At 34.0% G+C, this 25,260-nt stretch overlaps 1 protein-coding gene across 1 annotated transcript in view; it reads left to right on the top strand.

The window, feature by feature from the left end:
* AKAP9 (A-kinase anchoring protein 9) overlaps positions 1–25,260 on the top strand; it is a 142,227-nt gene that overhangs the window by 63,583 nt on the left and 53,384 nt on the right. The window contains exons 15-22 of the mRNA XM_069462348.1: positions 649–745; positions 2,352–2,444; positions 5,649–6,008; positions 7,629–7,853; positions 8,963–9,103; positions 9,596–9,699; positions 12,543–12,748; positions 19,367–19,599. Coding sequence (XP_069318449.1) covers positions 649–745; positions 2,352–2,444; positions 5,649–6,008; positions 7,629–7,853; positions 8,963–9,103; positions 9,596–9,699; positions 12,543–12,748; positions 19,367–19,599 — 1,459 coding nt within the window. The remainder of the gene's footprint in view (positions 1–648; positions 746–2,351; positions 2,445–5,648; positions 6,009–7,628; positions 7,854–8,962; positions 9,104–9,595; positions 9,700–12,542; positions 12,749–19,366; positions 19,600–25,260) is intronic.

Raw genomic sequence — 25,260 nt, 5'->3', positions numbered from 1 at the left:
TTTCATCTTTTCCCCACGATTCCTAAATATTAATCTTACCTTATTTTTATGACTCAAGCATTTAAAAATTTTTTTACAAACTAGTGAATGCATGTAAAACAACACAAAATACAGACATGAATACCAAAAGATATGTGAATAGATTAAAAATAGAAAAGTCAGGAAGTGCCTATGTACGTTAATATTATTCTCTTTACTGCCACTGCCCCCCATTCCACTAGACTAGAGGTAATCGTTGTTATTGACGTGTATTCATAGAAAAAAAATCGGACTTTTTTCTATGCATATGTACATATATATGTTACAATAAGTTCTTAATAAAAGTGAGATTTTACAGACTTCTTAATGTATCTCTGATAACTTTTAAAAAATGTCAATACCTATAAAAAGTCTGCGTTTATAGTAGACTTTATAAAATGGCATGAAATTCAGTTGGTGATCTGTTAAAATGCTCTATCATTCAGTTGTGTTACTTTTAAGTGGAAAAATTAGTTAAAAATATGATTTAAGTTATGTACTCTTAACTGTTGACTTAACCAGTTTTATTTCCCCTGCCACAGTACGCATTTTATGCATGGTATAAATTTTGGGTGAACAGTAAAGCACACACTAACTCTAACTCTTTTACCCTCTTTTATTTATATTTAGCTTCTCCATTGATTCAATGGTAATTACAGAATCTGATATACAGAGAAAAATGTACCCTGGAAGCTGTCTAAAAGAGGATATTGATGGTGCAATAGAGGTATTTTATTTCGGATCTTTAAACTGTTATATACACTGATTTTATTTTTCTTGCTATCATTTTTATGTGTGGGTTTAGTAATTATCCAATAAGTAGTTGCTGAGAAGCAAGCCTTATAAATATGAGAATACCTTATATAAAAGACCCAGAATTTATAAGGAAATTAAATGTTTTTTCATAGCATAGGAAAAACACAGAGAAAGTTAAACTTGAAGTGTTTTTCCCTGTAAATATAGTTGAAAATTGTCTTGTTTTGTATAACATTTATGGGCCATCATAACTTTTTCTTCCCACCGCAGGAAGTTGCACCAGGCTGTCTGTAGATTAGTGTTTAGAAATCCCCAAGATCCAAGTGTAGGGCTAGGATAATGGATTAGGCCTCCTCCAGCAGAGTCCGTATGATAAGTAAAAGCTCCACATCTTTTATAGTGGTGCATGCCCTCTAGTTAAACCACCTTCTGCCTTTCCTCAACATTCTATTCCCAATTTCTCAAACCTGCAATTTTTCTGAAACCTGCTAAACCTTGGTGTTCACTCAGTAGATTTTCAGCTCCTAAGTCTTAGAGATAGTAGAGATTATTGGCTTCCATTCTGGATACAGAGGAGAGATGTTAGTCACATGCTTGATTCTTCTATACTCATCCCATATGGAATATCTGATTGGAGGAAATTCAGATAATTGGTAAATAAATAAATACCTTCATGCTGAGAGCATCCTTACAGTTTTGACAAGCTAATGGGATGGGTGTGGTGGCTCATGGCTGGGCTGGAAGTTCCAGACAAGCCTGAGAAACATAGTGAGATACCTCCTCAACCCCATCTCTACAAAAAAATTTTTAAAAATTAGCTGGGCAGATTGGTACACTCCTGTAGTCCCAGCTACTCGGGAGGCTTAGGCAGGAGGATTGCTTGAGCCCATGATGATACTACTGCACTGCAGCCCAGGTGACAAGAGTGAGTCCCTGTTTCAAAAAGAAAAGAAAAAAAAAGTTTATGATTTTTTTTCTATTGATAAAAGTAATTTCTATTTGTAGAAAATTGGATACTATTAATATACTAATCAGTACCAAAACCAAAAGGAAATTTGCTTGTAATTTCATGAGGAAAGATAGCCAGTATTTAGCATTTTACTTAAAAGAAAATAGGCTAGCATCTCCCTTCTCTTTCTTTGGGATGCCATGCCGTCTCCCTGCTCTCTCCCCCTGCCTTTTTTCTCTCCCCCCCCACCTCACATTCTCTCTGTCCTGCTAAAGGGTAAAATAAACTTTTTTACTTTTATATCTTAAAAAAAAAGAATATATATACATATATATTTTATTATATTTAATACTTATTCTACCCTAGAATTGTATGTTAATAATAATATGTAAATATATTTCTCTCTTTCCATCTTTAATTGTTAAGTTCACAGTAGTTAAATATAATTATTTAGTAGAGTTACTTGCTTTTAATTAAGAAAGAAGAATTGAAATTTATTTTTTGTTGAGAATATCTGGAAGTTTTCTAAGAAATAGTGTTATTTTGGGGACATTTTGAGAGTAGAAGTTTAAAAATAAGTGGTGTATAATTAGTGTAAATAAATGTCATATTTTGCTTTTTAATTTAGTTTTCTGATGAATTTGGAGTGAAACAGGAAACAAATATGGTTAAGTTGCTGGAAAAGCAATACCAAGAACGACTAGAAGAAGAAGTAGCTAAGGTAAGTTTATAGTTTATCTGGAAGATTATCTTGGTTTATATTCCCTTTGAGCCTTCAAAAAACATAGATTTTTATTGATAGTATGCCCCTTTAGTTATAAGTTTTCATTTATAGTGCATCTTTAAGTTGTCAGATAATGGTATCAACTACAGTTGCCTTTAAGTATAATGTGTGGATTTTTATTTGAGAAGAACATTCTTCTCTTGATGTAGAATAGTGATTAGAAACTTTTCAGAATGCCACATCAAATCTTTATATATTTCTTACCTTATGAAAAGTTTGGCCTTCCTTAAAAGTGGCAGAGATGTTAGGAAAAGAAAAAGTGGTTGGTCCTCTATATATTACCTTTAGCTACTTCCACTCAGAGAATTTACTGTGATGTTAGATAATGACTACAGATACTGAGGGAAGATAACTACTGAACATTAGCTCCTGGCTCAGTGGAGGACATTATCAATGTGAGTTTTGCTCACCTCTGTATCCTTACTTGCTATGCCCAGTGTCATTCTTTTAAGTTCTTGAATATCAACCATATAACCTAGTGTACCATTATGGTTCCATTTTTTAATGAATATCAATCATATAACCTAGTGTACCAGTATGGTTCCATTTCTTTATGAATATCAACCATATAACCTAGTATACCATTATGGTTCCATTTCTTTAGCCTTTGTATTCCCTTTCATAATGCATACGCCTGATTGGGTTTTGCAGTCAGATGCTCTACTCCTGAGCTGTACCCTCATGATTGTGTTTTAATATTGGAACTGTTGAATTATGAGTTTGCTTATGTTTTTTATAATATTTCAACTGTTTCTGTAACCAATCCCAGTGGAGTATATACATTTTAAAAGAGGAGGATTGATAGATAGGATATAAAGAAAATGCATAAGGAATTAGGGGAAACATAAATTAGAGGAAGAGGTCAAGACCTATGGCATTATCCAGGCCATAAAGACTTATTCACTTACATCTGAGCTGAATGTTTAGGTCATGGAGACCAAAGTGAAAAGTGAGACACCATCATTTTTATCTAGCCCTCAAATATCTAGTTCTTAGGAGGAATGCAAGTTTTCTCTTGCATGTAGCTCTTACTTAAATTTCTCAAATGGCATGTTATATCAGAGCATCATAGTATAGTAATTAACATGAGGTTTGGTATTGGATATACCATACTTTAAATTCTCTGTCTTACTAGATTTGTGAACTTAGGAGAAAGTTAGTTGACTTCTGAATCTCAGTTTCCTATGTGTTAAAAGAGGAGAATAATAGAAATAGTAGTAATTCTTGTAAAGAGTCAATGAGCTAATGTATATAAAGCACCTAGCAGATCAGTTCATACATAGTAAAGATTCATAAATAAATAATATTTTAATAATAGTCTTATTACTATGATAATAGTGGTAATTTAAAGATATTTTGTAAAGCATCACTCATTCAAGCTGATAACAGAGCACCAAAGTACAGGTCAGTGAAAACTATTCTAAAGGCAGCCGAGGTACTGTGGTCCAACAGACAACATTTGATGGCCCAGCTTGGTTCTAGAATAATATAGATTGTTGACATTAATTACCAGTACTGATAGGATTAAGCTGTATCTTAAACCTCTCAGATACGAAGCAGAACTCCACTCAGCAGCTGGACGAGGTAGCATCTGGGAGGAAGGAGGCCAGCAGGAACCAGGTGGGAATCAGGATCCCAATTAGGCAAATCAGATTCAAGACTTTAAAGCACGCCAGGTGCGGTGGCTCACACCTGTAATCCTAGCACTCTGGGAGGCCGAGGCGGGAGAATTGTTTGAGCTCAGGAGTTCGAGACCAGCCTGAGCAAGAGCGAGACCCCCCCATCTCTACTAAAAATAGAAAAAAATTATAGGGACAGCTAAAAATATTTATAGAAAAATTAGCTGGGCATGGTGGCGCATGCCTGTAATCCCAGCTACTTGGGAGGTTGAGGCAGGAGGATTGCTTGAGCCCAGGAGTTTGAGGTTGCTGTGAGCTACGCTGACACCACAGCACTCTAGCCCAGGCAACAGAGTGAGACTCTGTCTGGACAAAAAAAAAAAAGACTTTAAGGAAAAGTTCAGGTATATGAAATGGACCAACAAGGCAAACAGTTGGAGAAGGCTGAAGGTTAGTAGGTACAAGAGTTTTTAATCTCAGCCATGCTTATCCTGTGCATTAAGCCCATTTGTATGTTCTGGACCAACGAGGAAAACAGAAGGCTAAAGATGAGTAGGCACAAAGGTTTCTACCCACAGGCATAGTTTATTCCGGGCTTATGGCAGCCAGGCATCCCTCATTGCAAATTATCCATGGAGAAAGGACTTGAAATAAAGTTATTGATACAGTTGGTTCTCAAAGGCCTAGGGACTTGTCATAGCCAAGGTTACTAGTCAGAATTGTCAGAATTTCTAAGTGCCAGCGCTAGGGGGACCAAAATAAGCAAGGATTCAGGATCTTAATTGTAGTGAAAAGTCAAATTAGAGTATATTGAAACGTATGCTCATACACTAATCATATAAACCAAGTGTCCTGCTTCTGGATATTTATTGTGAGGAAATAAGAAAGGATACGCACAATGATAAAATTATAAAGATTTCATCACAATGGCATTTAAAATATAAAAATGGAATCAGTCTAAATGTGCAACAATAGAGAATTGATTGAATAAACTTATAAATACCTCTGTATAAACTGTGAAACTTTGAACCCATTGGAAATTATATAGAAATGTATTTTGTGACTTGAAAAGATATTTACTGTAGTTAAGCTATCAGAACTGGTTACAATATTAGAGTATGATCACATTTTTGTAGGAAAATGCATATCCATGTCTATATAAATAAGAGGAAGGAGATTTGGGAAAGTATTTACTAAAGTGTTTATAGTGATTTTTCTTTGAAGAGAGAGATATAAGGACTTTTATTTTCTGATTTTTGTACTGAACATTTATTGCTGTTATGTAAGAAAAAATTTTACTTCTTTTTTATTTTCAGGGCAAGCAGTAAAATAAATACTTTGACATTAGATTCATTGTAAAATAGAATATCTTTATCTCTTTGTCACTTAATCGTAAGATTTCTCTTTGCTTAAAACCATGAGGTCATGCTTTTTCTAATTCATATAATTTTGAGTAGTTACTTTTTAAATTCTGTATGGTATTTATGAATCTAATTCTTTCCTGTTTGCTTTATTTCTTTAGGTCATTGTGTCAATGAGTATAGCATTTGCTCAACAAACTGAACTGTCTAGAATATCTGAGGGAAAAGAAAATACTACATCACCAAAACAAACACATCCTCTCTGTGAGCAGGAAGAACCACATTATTTTAACGAAATGAAATTATCACAGGGTCAAGTTGGTTTTCAGACTTTTGAGGTAACGGACATGAAATTTAAAGAAGAATTTAAGCCACTTAGTAAAGAGTTAGGAGAAGATGGAAAAGAAGTTCTGTTATTGAATAATGATGATCTTGATGATATGCTAGAATCAAAGGACCATGAACTGACTATTTCAGAAGAAATGTTCTCCAAAGATAAAACGTTTATAGCCAGAGAATCTGTAAGTATGCCTCCTTGAATAAAAGACATAAAAAATTGTGACTTCCTTCTCTATAAAATATTAGCAGTTAAGGCTGCTTAATAGATGAGGAAAGTATCAAATCCAGTCTTGACTTTATAATTCACATTATTTCATTTTATTAATCATAAGAAATATGGATAGGTGACTTAAATAAAACAAGTCTGGTTCATAGCATTCTTGTTCGTCTTAAAGACATTGTACATGGTAAATCTCACTGTAAGTTATACCTACATTAATTTTGTTTCAACCAATTTAAGATTAATTATACTACAGTTTGGCAGTATCTGTGAAGAAATTATTGCTTAATTAAATATAACAACCTTACAGGGAGATACCTACCTGTTTAAGAAGACAATTGAAAGCAATTTACTATCTATATACTAGTTCTCTTTTTCTTATTCATTATTGGAAGATCTATTCTGTGTCTGTACCTCAACTGTCTGCTGCCTTAACAGAAAGTAAAATAAATCCTATTTCTTTTAACATTATCTAAATTAAAAATTTTATTAATGTTCAGAATAGGTTATGTCTTATTCAGAGGAATATTCAAATAAAACCGTCAACTCTTTATTGAATGCAGAACTGAGAGATGTTCATGAAAACCTCTTTAATTTCTGGCAGTTGTTCAAGGCAGAATGATTTGTTTAAGTAGTATCTCCTCAGGAATTCACAGAACTAATTAAGAAGTTGATTTCTTATCAGTATGAGAGACTGAAATATAAAACTTTTATTTCCAAATAAAATGTATTGAAAATTATTTTTTATCAAGCAGTTTTCTGTAGCACTGTGATAACCACTGCATAATATAAATTAAATAGGTAAACTTTCTTGGCCGGGCGTGGTGGCTCACGCCTGTAATCCTAGCACTCTGGGAGGCCGAGGCGGGTGGATCGCTCGAGGTCAGGAGTTCGAGACCAGCCTGAGCAAGAGCGAGACCCCGTCTCTACTAAAAATAGAAAGACATTATATGGACAACTAAAAATCTATACAGAAAAAATTAGCCGGGCATGGTGGCGCATGCCTGTGGTCCCAGCTACTCGGGAGGCTGAGGCAGTAGGATCGCTTAAGCCCAGGAGTTTGAGGTTGCTGTGAGCTAGGCTGACGCCACGGCACTCACTCTAGCCTGGGCAACAAAGTGAGACTCTGTCTCAACAAAAAAAAAAAAAAAAAAAAAAACTTTCTTGTTTCAAAAATTTAATTTTAAAATATAAATACTCCATTTATATTATTTTCCCATCATAAAATGTCAAGAGGAATAATGGGAGTTATAGCTTCATTAAAAGTAGGAGAAATCTTGAGTATCTTTCTTTATTCTTCTCCCTTAGAATTAGATTATATCTAAATTAACTGACAAATAGTTATTTTGCTTTTAGAAAATAACATATTGTAATGATAATAAACTAACTTCATGTTATATTGGAATTATAATTAAGAAAACTTCCCTTTAGAAAATTATGTTTTTGTTTAATAATAATAAAATATCAGGTGCTATATGGGTTAGTAGTAGAATTGCTTTCATATTTATTTAAAATATCAATGCTGGCAGATTTCCACAAAATGTATTATGGTTGAATTTTTTTTTTCTTTTTACCATTAAAGATCCATGATGAGATTTTGGTATCAAGTATAGATGCTTCTAGACAGCTAATGTTAAATGAAGAGCAGTTGGAAGATATGAGGCAGGAACTTGTACGACAATACCAAGAACATCAACAGGCAACAGAACTATTAAGGCAGGCACACATGCGACAGATGGAGAGACAGCGAGAAGACCAGGAACAGTTACAAGAAGAGATTAAGAGACTTAATAGACAATTAGCCCAGGTATGGGACTTAAAATCCCTTTTCTTCCCTATTTTTAAATAGCAGTATACTTTATGTAGCCTTTAAAATTTTTCTTTTTTTGCCAAGATCTGAACAAACTACATATATTTAACATCAGGAACACACTCCACCAGCACAACAGCTTTAGATCTGGTTAAGAACACCTAACTCAACCTTAAAGTGTGTGTTGTCTTTCCATCATTTTATTTAACGAACTTTTCAGGCACTGGAAAAGTGGCTACAAGGTTAATTTCTTTAAAAATCATTTCATTGACCATACATAGCAAAAGCTCTTTGAAAAATATGGAACGACTTTGTGCCAAGGTGCTCCAATATTCAGTTGCTATCGTTCAATATTCCCATATTCATTTATAGTTTTGTGAGTCTACCAGTTAGCATCTCTAAGGTTTACCTTTGTCTGTCTATAATCCATCTTTTTAATCATGAATGGAAAGCTTATGAAGTAGTATGTTTCTGGAACTTTCTCCAGAGAAACATCTCTTCTTGATTTGAGAAATGCAAATTTATATAATGTTCTTATCCCTTTCTTGACTAAATTTAAATATTCCTTGGTATTTGGGAGCTGAATTCTTGTCAATTGCTATACAAAATGTACTCACAAAATCATTGCAGAAAAGCAAGAAATATTTATGTAAAAGTTTTTATGAAAACAAATTTAGTGAATTTAATTATGAAAACTAAAGGCTAAAAGAAGATATGTGAAATAAAGAACTCTTAATAATATGTATTCCTCCAAGTATAAATTAATAGGAAAATTGAGAGTTGAGCATAAAACAGAATTTAGAAAAACTAATTTTGCTTTTCTTCATTGCATTTTGTAAATTCAAACTTCTTAATTTTCAATGCAAAATTGACATTAAAATATTAATTGAACTGCACAAATTTCTGACTAAGCTTAATCTTTTTTTTAAAAGTTTCAAATTTTGCATTGAACTTTGTATATGCTTCTAACCCCTTATAATGGAATATAAATCATAGATAGAACCACGGCTTGTTGGTTCCAGGGGGTTAAAAGAAATCTGCTTAATATTTCTGCTCATTTCTTCTATCGCAAACAATATTCTCTCATGACCTTTTTTCTTATTTAGAGATCTTCCATAGATAATGAAAACCTGGTTTCAGAGAGAGAGAGGGTGCTTTTAGAGGAGCTGGAAGCACTAAAGCAGCTGTCTTTAGCTGGAAGAGAGAAGCTGTGTTGTGAGCTGCGCAACAGCAGTACGCAAACACAGGTAGTATGGACTTTGGCCCGCCTAGGAGCAATGGATCAACAATTCAGTAGGATTTGTTTGTCTTTGTTGGTGATGTGAGATGTATTTTTTGTAGGTGTTGAGCTTAACATGTTTGTGATTGCTTACATGTAAGGTAGGTGGAGTCAAAATGCTTTATGTTCCATTTAAGGTAATTTGAATCTGGCATTGCTAATAGCAGCAACTATTGTTTCACCAAGGAGCAAACTAACAAACTTTATTGTTGCACTATAGCATGCATTTAGTTTGAACCCATAAAATTTTTTTTCATCTGTGCACTAAAATGTTTCATCTTTTTTTTATAATGCTAATCTCCTGATAAGATATAGTTAAATATTATTTCAAGCAGTATCAATTTTGTGCACAGAGGTTTCTGTTTTACCTTATACCAATATAGAAGAATGACACACTACTTCCAAGATGACTGGTTTTCTTTCTGTCTTCTCCTCTTTACCTTTATACAAACCTAAACAGAATGGAAATGAAAGTCAAGAGGAAGTTGAGGAACAGACGTTTAAAGAAAAGGAATTGGACAGAACACCTGAAGATGTGCCTTCTGATATTCTGTCCAATGAAAGGTATACAGAATGTGAAAGTGAATTAAAATGGTTGTTTCAATGTAGTAAACTTTGTCCTCATTTTTATCTTGTACATTTATACTTTGTCTTAAAAACCATCATGCTGTATATGTATTAAACATGTCCATATATGTTTAGTATATAAAGGATTATCAATTTTTGATCATTAGACAAATTTTAAAAAATCTTTTGTATATATGTAATTTTTGATTGATATTAATCAGATACCTTAAATGTTAAGATATTTGGATATTGAATATTTTATTCTTATATGTCATTTTGTATCTAAAAACACAGTTCTACTTGTGAACTTTATTCCTCCTTTTTTTCCTATTTTATTCCTTGACTATATGGACATGTTTTCAATGTAAGCTATTTCCTGGTTTCTTTTTGCTGAGAAAAAAAGTTACTATAACTGTAAACATTTCACATTTAGCTTCTTTCATGCATTACTACATTACAAATGACAACTTTTAATCCATATCCTAGTTTTATAAAGGAATAAATTAATTACCTGATGTTAACAAAGCTTTTCCTTACTTTGATTTTCAGAGATTAATATAAAAATGTAAAATGTTAAATGAGAGCAGTTATCCCACGTTAATATTAAGGACCTTAAGCACAATATTTTAAAATTTATTTTATTCAAATGAAGATAATTTCTTTAATTTTAAGTTAAAACTAATATTTACTAACTTAATTTCCTCCTTTTCCAATTTCTGTGACTGTCAACCCTCTTTGTGTCCTCCTAACCTCCTTCCTCAGCTTGCATGGAGGAATTTGGCCCCTAAGATTTTGGCTTCCCCATTGGATCATCAGTATGGAACGCAGTCAGTATGGAACTCAAACAAGAAAGACAGTGTATGAAAATTAGAGTTACCATAGCAATATAAAATAAACAAAATGTTTATTTTATATTATTTTTAATTGGTATATTTTGAAAATTATGCAGTATTTAATCTTTAGGAATTTTTATATTGAGTGCCAGCAAAATGAGTATCTTTATTTCTTTTTACCATCGTATTAATTTTAATCATTTTTCTTAAGTAGAAATATTTTTACATTACTCTTATCCTAGGGCATGGGGCTTGAACAGAACTTCAGAAAAAGTTAAGGAAATAAAACCCTTGACTTCCTACTAACTAAATTATTTAGAGTTTTATTTTTAGTATTCTTGATTATATAAGCAGAGAACTTGATCTAGGTACAAAAATAGAATTGACAAATACTAAAGGAAAACTCCTCCCTTTATATCTTGTCTTAAAATAGATGTGTCATGTGTCTGTGAAAACAGATATCCTTTAACTTGATTGTTAGTAATCTCCTACAATGTGAAGTTAACTGTCTTAAGGCAGAGGACCTTTACCACGAAAGTCTCTTATTTTGTCTACATGTATAAAGTGTAAAGTTTGCTGATGTGTAGTACCTTTGTTGAACTAAGCTCTTAAGAGAGTTCTTTAGTTCTTTAGAAAATTAATTAGGTAATCCTCTGAATCACCCCATTTATGCAAGTACCTTTCTTGACATGGAAAAATGTTCATGTTAAGCAAAAAAATGTACAAAAGCTCATTTTTCAGAATGATCCCATTTTTGTTTTTAAATACGTATATATTTATGAGAGAGACAGGAGGTGGAAGGTCTAGAAATGTAACCATTAAAATGTTAGTACTAATTGAGTGCTGAAATTTTTTGGTGGGTAGTTAGCAGTATTTTCTAATTTTTTAAAAATAAGAATGTATTTTTTAAAAAGACATACCATTCTATTTAGTTGAAAATAGATTTCTTCTACTGGGTGAAATGAGTGTGGTGTAACTTGAGACATTTTTGTCTCTGGAGCAGATGTAATAAAAACAGCTTGTGATATTACCTCTGGTGTTGGCAGATAGTGAAATTTCACTACAGACCTTTTTAAAAATTGGTCTCTGCCTATTACTTTGTATAATTTAAGCATCCAGTTCATCACCATTAAGTTGTAGAAGTACTACCACATATTTTTTTCTGGTGAGATTTTAAAATTATGTTTTAAAATTTGTTTTTATGTTTGATACATAAAAAGGTTAATTGTACAAAATATATTTGAATAACCATGAACAGTATAACCAGCTCAATAGCTTGCATATACTTTGGTACTACCATGCTTTTTTTTTTTTTTTTTTTTTTTTTTTTGAGACAGAGTCTCACTCTGTTGCCCAGGCTAGAGTGAGTGCCGTGGCGTCAGCCTAGCTCACAGCAACCTCAAACTCCTGAGCTCAAGCGATCCTCCTGTCTCAGCCTCCCGAGTAGCTGGGACTACAGGCATGCACCACCATGCCCGGCTAATTTTTTCTATATATATTTTTAGCTGTCCATATAATTTCTTTCTATTTTTAGTAGAGATGGGGTCTTGCTCTTGCTCAGGCTGGTCTCGAACTCCTGAGCTCAAACGATCCGCCCACCTCAGCCTCCCAGAGTGCTAGGATTACAGGCGTGAGCCACCGCGCCCGGCCCTACCATGCTTTTTAAAACTTAAATTTTTTATGTCCTTAAAATTTTCTTCTAACCTGGTAACTAACTTGAAAGTTTAGTTATTTGATTCCTTTCAGGTCAATTAAATGCTGTACATTTTTTAAAAATGGTATAGTTAAACTGATTGGCCAAAATTTTTTCAGAAGTAAACAAATCATTTTATAATGTAGTTATAAAATAAATCAAAAACAAGAAGTACTTTGTTGTAGGTGCTATTGCATATTATTTTAATAGAGAGGATCATATATTTTTCATCAAATATTTTGCAGTGCATTTCTTATAGGACATAAAGTGTATGCTTAAAAAGACTGAACATTTTAATAAATGTTTCTTTACAGATATGCCCTCCAGAAAGCTAATAACAGACTTCTGAAGATCCTGTTAGAAGTTGTAAAGACAACAGCAGCTGTTGAAGAAACAATTGGTCGCCATGTCCTTGGGATTCTAGATAGATCTAGTAAAGGCCAGTCATCTGCCAGCCTGATTTGGAGATCAGAAGCGGAGCCTTCTGTAAAGTCAAGTGTCCATGAGGAACACACAGGAGGTACTAGCTTTATATGCTGTTGAAGCAATCATCATCTTTGGCAGATCTTGCTCAGTTCAAGGTGCTTTGCTATGTGGTGAAAATATAAAAGGGAAAATAGTCAAGTATTTTCCAGCAACTGGACTTCCAAACACAAATACATTAGAGCCATTCTCCTCAAACTCTATTACTGTATAGCATTTACAAGTGGGTGTCTTAGAGTTGTCATATACACATTAGCTCATGCTCAAGCCACCTACGGTTGCTACTGTGCCTGCATGAACAAGAAGGCTTCCAGCTTCTCCACCAATAAAAGAAAAATTCCACATCAGCATTCAGGACTCTTAACAATATCTGTGGGGTATGGATGACATCTTGAAACCACCCTATTAGTTAAGGAAAGGTTAGAAATGAAGAGCTTTTAGGAATCTAGCACCAGTTTTACATACCTGTTAAGACAGGTAGAAGAAAGTCTTAATGAGAAACCAAAGGTTTGGTCTTATCTTTGGACTGCTAGGTCCTTTCTTTTGGAAAAGTGGTTTGAAATATGACAGAATGCATGTGGATCCAGAGATTAGGTCCTGACATGACAGCCATCTTCCTTATCTTTATCTTCCTTCAGCTATGTCGACTTAGCTCTTGTTTCAGTTTCTTACCGTTGCATTGCTGACCTCCATTTTCTCTTGTTTTTTTCAATTCCTTGTCTGGAGAGGGAATCGGGAAATCAAAAGGGGAGAACATTTTTGCGAGATGGAGAAAGAATAGGGTCTGAACTCTTGGATCAGAAGGTCAAGCCCACAGTTCACTACCATTCCACACCCAAGCACTTCTCCCCAGTTAGAGGAAGACCTTCTGAAATGCCAGTTTTTATAATTTTTGAAGAGCATTCTGTTTTTTTAATTTTATGTGTAGAAATGAGAAGAAATTACCCACTTACAGAAGGTTTACTTAATTACAAATTGGCTAGTAGTACGTTTCCAAGAACAAAGAAAAGCTTGATTTGGAATTTTAAATGAAATTGATTTAAAAACACCTTAGTTGAATTCAAAGATAATTTTAAAAACTGCTTTTAGTAAAATAAGAGCTGAAATAATACTGAATTTTAAACCTTCCTTTCAAATTAAGCACTGAATCAAGGGCTAATTTATTTCTACACATGGACCTTAGTGTTTAGAGAAGAATTAGGTAATATTTTCTTGGTCTAATTGTAAAAGTGTTTATCAAATTATACTTTTTACACAATAATTTCATAAACTAGTTTCACTTAACCATCTAGAGAGAGATTTTACTGTTCTTCTGGTAAGACCCAGACTAGGTTGACTTCCATATTCAGAAAACACTCTGAGGACTGTTCTGAAGATTACAAAAATATTTTGTGCCTTTCTGTTAGCAGTTCTCTCAGATATTTCTCAAAATGATTCCTGAAGTATTTAGCAAACAACATTTCTTAAAAGACAATGAACTCATTTCCAGAGCAATGTCCCCATAGTTATAAAAAGTAATAAATTGGTAATTTAACTCAAGCACAGAGGATTGTTTATGTTCATTTTTTTGTGAGAAAGCAGACCTAAAAGGACATCTGATCCACTAGCTTACTTTCTTGCATAGTTATAGCCAAATCTGCCAATATAGGTGAAGTGTGTCTATATCTTATTTTAAGATATCCAGTAATAGAGTTTTTAATTATAAGCAATTTTATCAGTTCAATTTTACAAAAATTTATTGAGCAATTTCTCTATGCACTCTGCTTGTAGCAATTCACAGTCTAGCACTGAGATTCTGATTCAAGGCAAGATAAAGTCATAGTACTTAATATTTTGATTAAAACTGCCTTATAACTATTTCAATCAATTAAGCCCTTTAAAATTTTGATTATTTAACTCTTGACTGATTCTTATAGTTAAGATACAAAAGGAAAAGTTAAATCCACAGTTAAGAAATATTGTATATAGAATATTGTACCAGAGATAATTTTGCTGGTATTAGCATCATTAGTTATAATGTGCACTTTCCATTTAATTAACTCAATCTTTATGTCTTTATGTTTAGCAGTGGTATTTTAGTCTTACTAATAAAATTAGGATGGTCACTAATATCTTTGGGGGACACTTTTTAGACCTATCTTGCATCTTGAAGGATATATCGAATTAAAGAAGTTGTAATTTAAAACTTTGAATTTTTTCTTAGACCTTGAAGAAAATATTGGCTTTAATGTACTAACATTGTGCTCCATGTGTAAGAATTTTCTCTGTCATTCCTTCATATTTTTTTCTTTATTTTCCCAGTCACGCACTTTGACTTTACATTCCTTCATATTTTTAATGGAAGCATTATTATTAAAAACTAACATACCTTTTTGAAAGATTTTTGTGTTATTTAACATAACAAAAATTGTCTTAATCTGATTATGAAGTGACTTTTGCTTTTCAGTTTTATATATGACTTTTCCTTTTAACACTTGTAATCTATTTTCAGTCTTTAAGTCTGAACTTGTTTAGATTTTAAACATGTATGGACTTGTTAACACTCAAATAAATAATTGATTTACTAATGTTTGCTTCTTCATAAGAGTAAATTTCTTTATGAAAATTGAAGGGAGATTTTGAGCCAATGTGAGATCACTTGAGCCTGAATGAATATTAGATCAGTTCATAAAAATGAGTTCCCCAGGCTGTGTTGAAAGAATATTTCCTTTAAGTCTGCTTTGTGATGGTTCAGTGGTAGAATGCTTACCTCTTCTGTAGGAGGTCAGGAACCACATCTCATTTTCTACAGCTTCCTTTTGGAGTAGTGTGATCTTATAGAAAGAATGGTGGCTTAGTAATCAGAAGGCTTTGGTTTTTTACTGGCTCACTGTAACCTTGGGCAAATCTCTTAAGTCTCCTACGGCTTCAGTACAGTTTTCTCAGCTTTCAGGTACTAGGGTCAAACTAGAGCCCAGTGGTTTCCAGTTGGAGCTATAGGGATCTTCAGAGAGCCATTGGGGAAGGGAAGACTGTCTCATATTGTCCATCCTGCTTTAATCTGAGGAATTTAATGTTATCTATCTGGAAAAGAACATGATATAATCCATAAAATAAATGACTAAAGGACTTGAATAACCATCATTTACTATGTTTAAGGCATAGAGCTGAGTGGTTCACCAATCTGAATTGATTCTATTTACCAAACTGGCTATTCTAAGATTATTATTGGCATGTTGTGAAATTACCCTGCTGATTTATATTATCTTCTGATTTTCCCCCCTGAAGACTAGTTATTATAAATAAAATGTAAACTTTTTACATTCCTTCTTTCTCATTCCTTTATGTCATAAGAATTTTTAAAAATTCTTCATCAAAATATATTATTCAGATTCTTTCAGAGTGTTTGTATCTTCAAAATGTTATTAATAAAATAAGCAAGTTGACTTCTTCACCTTTTCCAGGTACTTTAATGTCTATTTGTTTTATTAGCCATTTCAAAAAACTTATTCAGTGGCCTTTTATAAGCTGCTTTGTTTCACGTTTTCTGTATTTTGTGCTTGAGATTTGCTCCCATGTAATTTACAATATCTTCAATCTTTTCTTCACCATTGATTCCTTCTCTATATCTAAAACATGCTGTTATCTTCATACTGCCTTAAAAAAAAAAAAGTAGTATTGATTGTTCTCAGCTTTGCTCCCTGCTCAATGTAAACTTCAGCAAACTTGATGAGAGAATAGACTAACTCCTGCATTCACCAGCTTGGGTTTCTGTTCCTTTAGTACCAAAGCTGCTTTCACAGAGGACAACACTGACCTCCCAATTGTCAGATCCATAGCATCTTCTCAGTCCTCGTCCTGTTTGTCTTTCTAGACAGATAACATTATCCCAGTTTCTTTTTTTTTTTTTTTGAAATGTTCTCTTGTCTCCTGTCTCTCTCTCATATTCTTTTAACACAGTTCTTTTCTTAGTTTATAATATACAGAGCCTCCAACTTTGTCTTCCTTCTCTCACTAAATATACTCCTAAAACAAATGTATCCACTGCCAAGGTTTCAACTCTAACCTTTCTACAAATGACCCCAAAGTCTCTGCAGACCCAAAATTCCAACAGTTAACTCATTTCCACATATCCCATTAATACTACAGGCTAATCATTTTCATGCTTATTATATATATTTCTACTGATTTTTTAGTATTTCTCTTAATGATTCCTCTGTCATCTAAGAATCATCTAAGCTGGAAACCCGGAGTCATCTTATACTTTTCTTTCTACCTTGTCTTACACATTCAGTTGTCTCCAACCTATGCCTTTTCCCAACCCACCCCACAGCCCCACCATCTTTGTTCATGTCCTTGTCACCACTCATCTGGATAATTGAAATAGCTTTATAGCTAGTCTTTTCTTCTTCTCTAGCTTACCTGTCTGCATTGCCACAATTTGCTTCCTGATTCACATATTTGATATTATCTTCCTGCTCAAAAAATAGTTTACCCTTTCCTTTTCTTATAGCATAAATACGAAAGTTCCTATAAAATTTAAGATCATTTACAGCTTGAATCCAGCCTACTTTCCGTCTACCTTTTTTTTAGCTCTTCCTCCTGTCTCATCTCTACTTCTCCCCATATTTTTGCCCCATAAAGGTTAGCTTTCTCATCATATCAGACTATTCTCTTGGCCCCAGGTTTGTCATATTTTCTGTACCTATGAGAAAGAAAATGTCACTAGAATGCTTCTAATGTCTCAGATAAAGATGCTATATATACATAGGTAGGTATTGGCCGGGCGCGGTGGCTCACGCCTGTAATCCTAGCACTCTGGGAGGCCGAGACGGGTGAATCGCTTGAGGTCAGGAGTTCGAAAGCAGCCTGAGCAAGAGCGAGACCCTGTCTCTACTAAAAATAGAAAGAAATTATCTGGCCAACTTAAAATATATATACAAAAAAAAAATTAGCTGGGCATGGTGGCAGATGCCTGTAGTCCCAGCTACTCGAGAGGCTGAGGCAGAAGGATTGCTTAAACCCAGGAGTTTGAGGTTGCTGTGAGCTAGGCTGACACCACGGCACTCACTCTAGCCCAGGCAACAAAGCGAGACTCTGTCTCACAAAAAAAAAAAAAAAAAATAGGTATTTTTAGTTTTTTTAAGACCCAATTAAAAACTATTATTTAAATATATAAATATATTATTTAATTATTTAAATATTATTATTAAATATATAAATATATTATTTAAATATAAAAACTATATTTCTTCTGTAATCTGTTTAAAAATATTTATTTTCTAGGTTACATTACTTTGCTTTAGTGATTTTGCAATATACCTTGTGCTATACCTTGAGCATCATTTTGGATTCCAACATCATTTTGAACTCATAAATATTTATGAAGTATTAATCTCTGTTATCAGAGCATCCCATTTTGAACATAGGGAATAATAAAAATAAATACCAGTGTAGTTGATGTGTTTTCTTAATTTGGGGAACAAGAATACAAAGTGAAAATAGTATTAGTTGTTACACCAAGAATTAGATAGATAAACCTATGTATGATAGCAAATTTTTTAAATCATGCCACAGAATGCAGTTTTGGACTCTTCAGCTATTGCCTAATAAAGAGGAGGGGCTTAGTGAATATTGAATTGTGCTGAATTCAGATCTCGGGTCTGAAGCTGCATCTGATATCATTACTGTATGTGGTTGTGAGAACTCCATGTGGTACCAGCTACTTTAGCAAGATGAGTTCTAGTAAACAGCTATTATTCTGGGTAAATATGTCAAACTGAATGTTTATTCCAAGTTTTTGGACATTAAAGTTTCCTTTGCTTTAGTTTGTTAACTTTGTACAGTTACTGATAACCAATACATACTACAAGTAATAATAGATCATTTCTCTTCAGAAAATTTTATTGCGTTGTAGCATGCTGCCATGCATGAATATTCCATGGCAGTGATTAATAATCTATATGCTTTTGTTTTAATTTAGAGAAAACGTTTCCAAAGCTTATCTTCTGCTTATGTAAGCTTGTGCATAGTGTGGATAATAGTGTCCAAAGTTAAATTTGAACTGCTCATCAGTCTGATCTTTTCCCTACCTCTTACAAAAGTAGCAAGCTACAAAATGATCTTAGTCCCTTTTACTGTGTAGGTGGAGCAGGTGATACTACACAGTGTAGTGCTCAAAAATCAAACAGTCTGTTCCAGACAAATTCATGCACTTATTCTATCCTTCTGTACACCTAGAACATCCTATCACACAATGTTTTTCTGTTCTTGTAGTTATTTATATATTTGTTTACTCCTTATACTTTAAAGTCCTTGGGGATACGAACCAGATTTTATCACCTATGTTTCCCCATTACTTAGCAAACCCTATACGGTGGACACTTAGTATCTGTTGAAAGTTGTCCTAAAAATTTTTATCAAAGAAAAAATAGTAAATAACCCAAATATTAATTTCTGCAAAGTCTTGTTAGCATAGCATTATTCTTTTCATTCTTACTTACTTAGTTATTGAATACTACTACATTCTGTGTTTGCATATTTCTTTTGTTGCAATGCTGTTTTTAAAAGGCCTTATAATTTCCATGGTTTCAAGTTTTAATTTCATATTATTTTGGAACTTTTAAAGTTATAATTATTATAACTAACTTATGGCTTTAAAATACTATTGTTCTAGTAACAGATGAATCCATACCCTCTTATTCTGGAAGTGATATGCCAAGAAATGACAGTAGCATGTGGTCAAAAGTAACTGAGGAAGGAACAGAGCTATCCCAACGGCTTGTGAGGAGTGGTTTTGCTGGAACTGAAATAGACCCTGAAAATGAAGAATTTATGCTGAACATTAGCTCTCGACTGCAAGCGGCTGTTGAAAAACTCCTAGAAGCCATAAGTGAAACTAGTAGTCAGGTAATCTCCTTATATTGTTAATATGTACTGAGTTTGAAGTATAATATGCTACCCCAATCTGTAAACTGAGCTGATTTAGACATTTTCAGTGGTTGCTTTTTAACACTCTTAAAGCATATTTGTTACAATTATCCCTTTTATTCTGTGTAAGTTTAGTATAGATGATTCTATTCTGAATTCATACATGATCCTGTATTTTTTGTTTTGTGTTTTCCTTATTTTAAGTATATTAGTATTTAATTCCTGTGATTTATACTTTCTTTCGTACCATGGAAACAACTGGTAAATACTTTTTTTTCTTGACCTATTTAAATATTTTTGACTGGATCCTGACCACTGTTAATACTGTTGCCACTACTTGATGCCATTGTAAATTATGGATAGTTTAGTTAATGCAATACAATATTTGTCTTTTGATAAGCACTAGGGAAAATGGTAAATAAAGCAGAAGTGGTCAGTGGTTCCTACAGGTTACTTGTTCTTACAGGCTACTAGAGAGAGAAACTTCTCCATAATCTGTTAATACTACCAACATCAAGTATATAAGATCCACCAGAAACATTCACTACCCCAGGCCAGTACCACAGCTCATAAGAACCATTTGCTTATTTGACCTGGTAGTGAAGTACAGTAGGAGCCTGACCATGGTATTTTCCATGTTATTCTCAATTTGTTAAATACTAAATTAGCACTATATTGTTTAGCTTTTACTTTATTGTAGTTTAAATATCACTAAATAGATAGATCACAAAAGCTTTGTGTAGAGCAGTCACCCTATAGCAGACACTTCTCAAAGTACAGCCCCTGAACCAGCCACATCAACATCACTTGGCAACATGTTCAAAATGTAAATTCTCAGGCCCAACTCCAGACTTACTGAATTTTGGGGCCCAGCAACCCGTTTTAGTAAATCTTTTAGGTGATTCTGATACACACTAAAGTTTGAGAACCACTAATCTTGAAATTGTTAGTATAATGTTCACATTGCATTATTCTGGCTTAATTTTGAAGTACTTACTAATAGCTGTCATATAAAAGGTTGAACTAGTTGTTGACATTAGGTATAAAAAGTTATAAAAATGAGGTATTTCTTTTTTTTTTTTTTTTTTTTTTTTTTTTTTTTTGAGACAGAGTCTCACTCTGTTGCCCAGGCTAGAGTGAGTGCCGTGGCGTCAGCCTAGCTCACAGCAACCTCAAACTCCTGAGCTCAAGCGATCCTCCTGTCTCAGCCTCCCGAGTAGCTGGGACTACAGGCATGCGCCACCATGCCCGGCTAATTTTTTCTATATATATTTTTAGCTGTCCATATAATTTCTTTCTATTTTTAGTAGAGGTGGGGTCTCGCTCTTGCTCAGGCTGGTCTCGAACTCCTGAGCTCAAACGATCCGCCCACCTCGGCCTCCCAGAGTGCTAGGATTACAGGCGTGAGCCACCGCGCCCGGCCGAGGTATTTCTTAAGTGAATTATATTTTTAAGACAATAGAAATAGGAGTTTTGTAAAACTTTCTTTTAAATTAATTGTAGTTCACTTATTAATCTTACATGGATAGATGGGTAAAGCCATTGACCTCTTCAGAACATTCTCATTAATTAATAACTAAAATCATTTTGAACCTGAAGAATATTTTTAATAGTCACTCAGATTGACACAAAATAATGTATAATATTATTTGAAAATTATGTGAAATAACTGGTACTCCAGTTTCCTCTTAAATGTGTCATTATTTGATTCTTCTTTATGATAGACTATTTCCTTTTAACCTTGGTTTTTGATTTTTTTTTCATTTATTATAACAAAATCTAAAACAGCAAGTAGGCACTACTGAAATATCTTGTGCTTGCAGTGAAAGAAATTCAGGAAAATAGCTCTGCACAGGATATGCTGAGATTAGAGAAGAAAGCAGTCTCTGACATTTTTAAGGTAGGGACCAAGTAAAGTTTACTGTAGGACTTCATGCTTGAGATGAGTCAGTCATTCATTCAGCAATATTTTTGAGTACCTATTATATAACAGTTGCTATTCGAGGCATTAGAGGTACAACAATGAACAAAGTAGACAGAAATGGGGGAAGAATGTTCAGGCAAAGAAACAAGAAGTATGAAGGCCGTGAGGTGGTAGTTTGCTTGTCATGTGACTGGCAAAGAGGCCAAGGCAGCTAGAGTAAGGAGAGTGGCGAGAATGTGGAAGAGGAGGTCCGAGTGATACTGGGAACCAGATCACAGAGACCTTTGGATTTAATTCTTGATGAGATGGGGAGTTGTTGGGGACAATTTTTAGCTTTTTATTTTAAAATAATTTTAGACTTACAGAAAAGTTATAAAAATAGTACAGAAAGTTCCCCTCTACCCTTCACTTAGCTTCCCCAAATATTAACATCTTTCATAACCGTACTATAATTATCAAAACTAAGAAATTAAAACTGGTGCATTACTACTAATTAAACTACAAACCATTTGGTTTTCATTAGTTTTTCCACGAGTGTCCATTTTCTATTCCAGAATGCATTCCAGGATCCCACATTGTATTTAGTTGTCATGTCGTCTTTGTCTTCTCTAGTCTCTGACAATTCCTAAATCTGTCTATATCTTTTGTGACCTTGACATTTGAAAAGTACTGATCAGTTGTTTTGTAAAATGTTCCTCAATCTGAATTAGTCTCATGTTTTCTCATGGTACATGAAGCTTATGCACTTTTGATAGGAATACCACAAAAGTGATGTTCCCTTCTCTGTGTGTCCTGTCAGGAGGCACATAATGTCAGTGTCTTATTACTGGTGATGTTAATCTTGATTGCTTGTGGTATCTGCTGGGTTTCCCAACTATAATATTACCATTTTTCTCTTTGTAATTAGTAAATGTTGTGGGGGAGATACTTTGATACTGTGCGAATATTCTGTTTCTTTTTAACTTTCACCCACTGATTTTTGCATCCATTGGTGGGTCTTGCCAGCAGTAATTATTCCTATGGTGTTCTAATGGTGATTTTCTATCTTCCGCATTCCTTCGTTAATTTATTGGAATTCTTCTATAAAGAGCTGTCTGTTCACTCACATTTATTTTTGTAGCCAGTATCAGTATGGATTCATGGCTATTTATTTTATTCTGTGGATTATAATACAATACTATAGTTATTTAGTTTTTTCCAGCTTTGGCATTGAGAACTCTTTCAGGTTGACCCTTGTGCCCTTTCAAAATGCTTACTTTTTTGAGCATTTGTACAACAGGAGGCTCCAGGCCCATTTTGTGTTTTCCCTGAAGCCCTAGAATCAACTGCTTCTCCAAGGAGCCCACATTCGTTTTATAGGAAAATAATATTTAGAAACCAAGATCTGGGTGCTAGATGTGCTCATTGTTACTAGGATGTCATTACTTGTAGGTCCTCTTAAGTGGACAGCTTAAAGATACATGTATGTATACTAACCTTTGCATTTGTATCTATCTATCTGCATGTATAGTAAAAAAACACAAGTACATACTGACACCTCCACTTCCAGTGCAGTACCACAGCGTTCATTTTACCTTTCCCCTTTTCCTTTGTCACTTTTTTCTCCAACAGTGAGAAACTAGGTTCTCATTATCTACAGTATTTTTGCTTATTTCTTCAATTGTAATATACACAAAGTAATTTCAGGAGTGCTAACCTGTACCCCTGTGAGAAGCAAATTTATTAACTACAGTACTATATTTGTATACAGTACTTTTTGCCTTTGGCATTATGCCATATAGTCAAAATACTGTTTTTCACAGTGTCTTAGGCTAACTCTTTTCTCCCTCTCCTCCATACCTTCAGTGTGGTTTTGTTACTCATTTTTAATATAATTAAATTTATTTGTTATTTTTATTCCATTTTGAGTTTCCTCACATTCTCATTAATTTTTTTTAAATTTATGTACCGTAAAATTTATTCATTGTGTGGACAGTTCTCTTAATTGTGACAGATGCATGGAATCATGTATCTACTACCACAATCGTGATACAAAATAGTTGCATCATGGCAAAATTCCCTGGTGCTGTTCTTTATAGTCAACCCTTCCTCAGGCCCTTGGCAGCTACTAGCCTGCTTTCTATCCCTATTGTTTTGCCTCTTCCGGAGTGTCATAAATGATATCATACCTTATATAGTCTTTTGGGTCTGGCTTCATTGCCTTAACAAAGTGCATTTAAGGTTCATCTATGTTATTATGTGTATTAATAGTTTGTTCCTTTTTATAGGTAAGTAATATTCCATTATATGGAGGCACCACAGTTTGGTTATCATTCACAGTTTAAAGGACACAGACTGTTTCTAGTTTTGGGCCATTGGAGATTTTTAAGTAAATAATCTAACTTGTATTTTTCAAAATGAACACTTTGGCTGCCTTGTTAAAAATAGACTGGGGTGAAGGTGTACGGGAAGGAAGCATAGAAATCAGAGAAGTCACTTGCCCAGCCTTACAAGTTAGGTGATAGAGTTAGAATTATTTGAACTCAGGCAGTTTGGCTTCAGAATCTGTGCTCTAAATTACTACATTGTCTGCCCTCTGAAAATGATAGGATTGAATCACTCTGTCCGTGACTGCTGATATACCATCCAGGTTACAGACTGAGGAATGGATTTTGAAATCTAGGTGTTACTGGTGACCTTACAAGAGCAATTTAGCTAGGCGGTGTTCACCTGTCAAAATCCCTTGTGGGCTAAGTTAGGGAGTTTTAACTTTATGCTGAAAAGTGTGGGAAGTCATTGAAATATTTTTATCAGGAAAGTAATATCAAGTTTGTGTTTTAGAGCAATTCTTGAGTCAGCAATATGCCTAGTGGATGGGCAGAAAGGTGGTGAGGAGAGGTGCTGAATGTAGAGAGATAGGAGACTCTTAGAACATTCCAAGTGAGAAGTTAACAGAGATCAAGGTAAGGCAGGAGGAGTGTGATTTGAAAACTAGTTGAAGTTGAATTTGATAGAAGTTAGTATGACTGATTAAATGTGGAGGATAAGGAAGAGGGGAGAAAACCAAGTATGAATCCTTGAATGACCAAGTTGTTGGTTATTTCATTTGGATAAGGTTGCAAAAGAAGTGAATAATGAGTTAAGCTGAGTTTGAAATGCACGGAGGGGGCATTCAAGTAAAGATATTCATTAGGGTATGGAGTTAGGAGAGGACTAGATTGGAAGTTGTTATCACATAAAAGTATTTGAAGCCATGGCTTTACAGGTGTACAAAGAGCTGATTTTTCATACTGATAGATGCTGACATTTAAAAGAGAATAAAGATAAAAGCCTACAAAAGATATTGAGAATGAGAGGTAAAAGAATAGTGTCATAAAAGCCAAATGAGGGAAGAGTTTCCCAAAGTGTCAGCTACTAGGGAGAGGTCAGAGATACTGAGGATTTAGTGTCCATTGGATATTCAGCTTGGGTGTCATCGATGACCTTAGTTGGTGAGAACAGTTTAAGAGAGTGGTAGAGAAGGAATCCAAAATTTAGAGAGTTAAAGAAATAGACATAGCAATTTCATGACATCTAGCCCTGAAGAAAATAGGAGAGCATTAGCTTAAAAAGTGCATTTTTTAAGGTTAGAATAATTTATATTGATTAGCAATGGAGAAGTTTAAGATGCAGGACAGAAGGGATGGGATTTGTGGAACAAGATCTATAGAGTGAGGTTGGAATCCAGAGCACAGGTG

Source organism: Eulemur rufifrons, chromosome 29 (assembly GCF_041146395.1).
Source record: "Eulemur rufifrons isolate Redbay chromosome 29, OSU_ERuf_1, whole genome shotgun sequence".
NCBI classification, from domain to species: Eukaryota; Metazoa; Chordata; class Mammalia; order Primates; family Lemuridae; genus Eulemur; species Eulemur rufifrons.
Note: the sequence above shows the minus strand (reverse complement) of the source record. Positions and strands in the feature narration are given on the sequence as shown.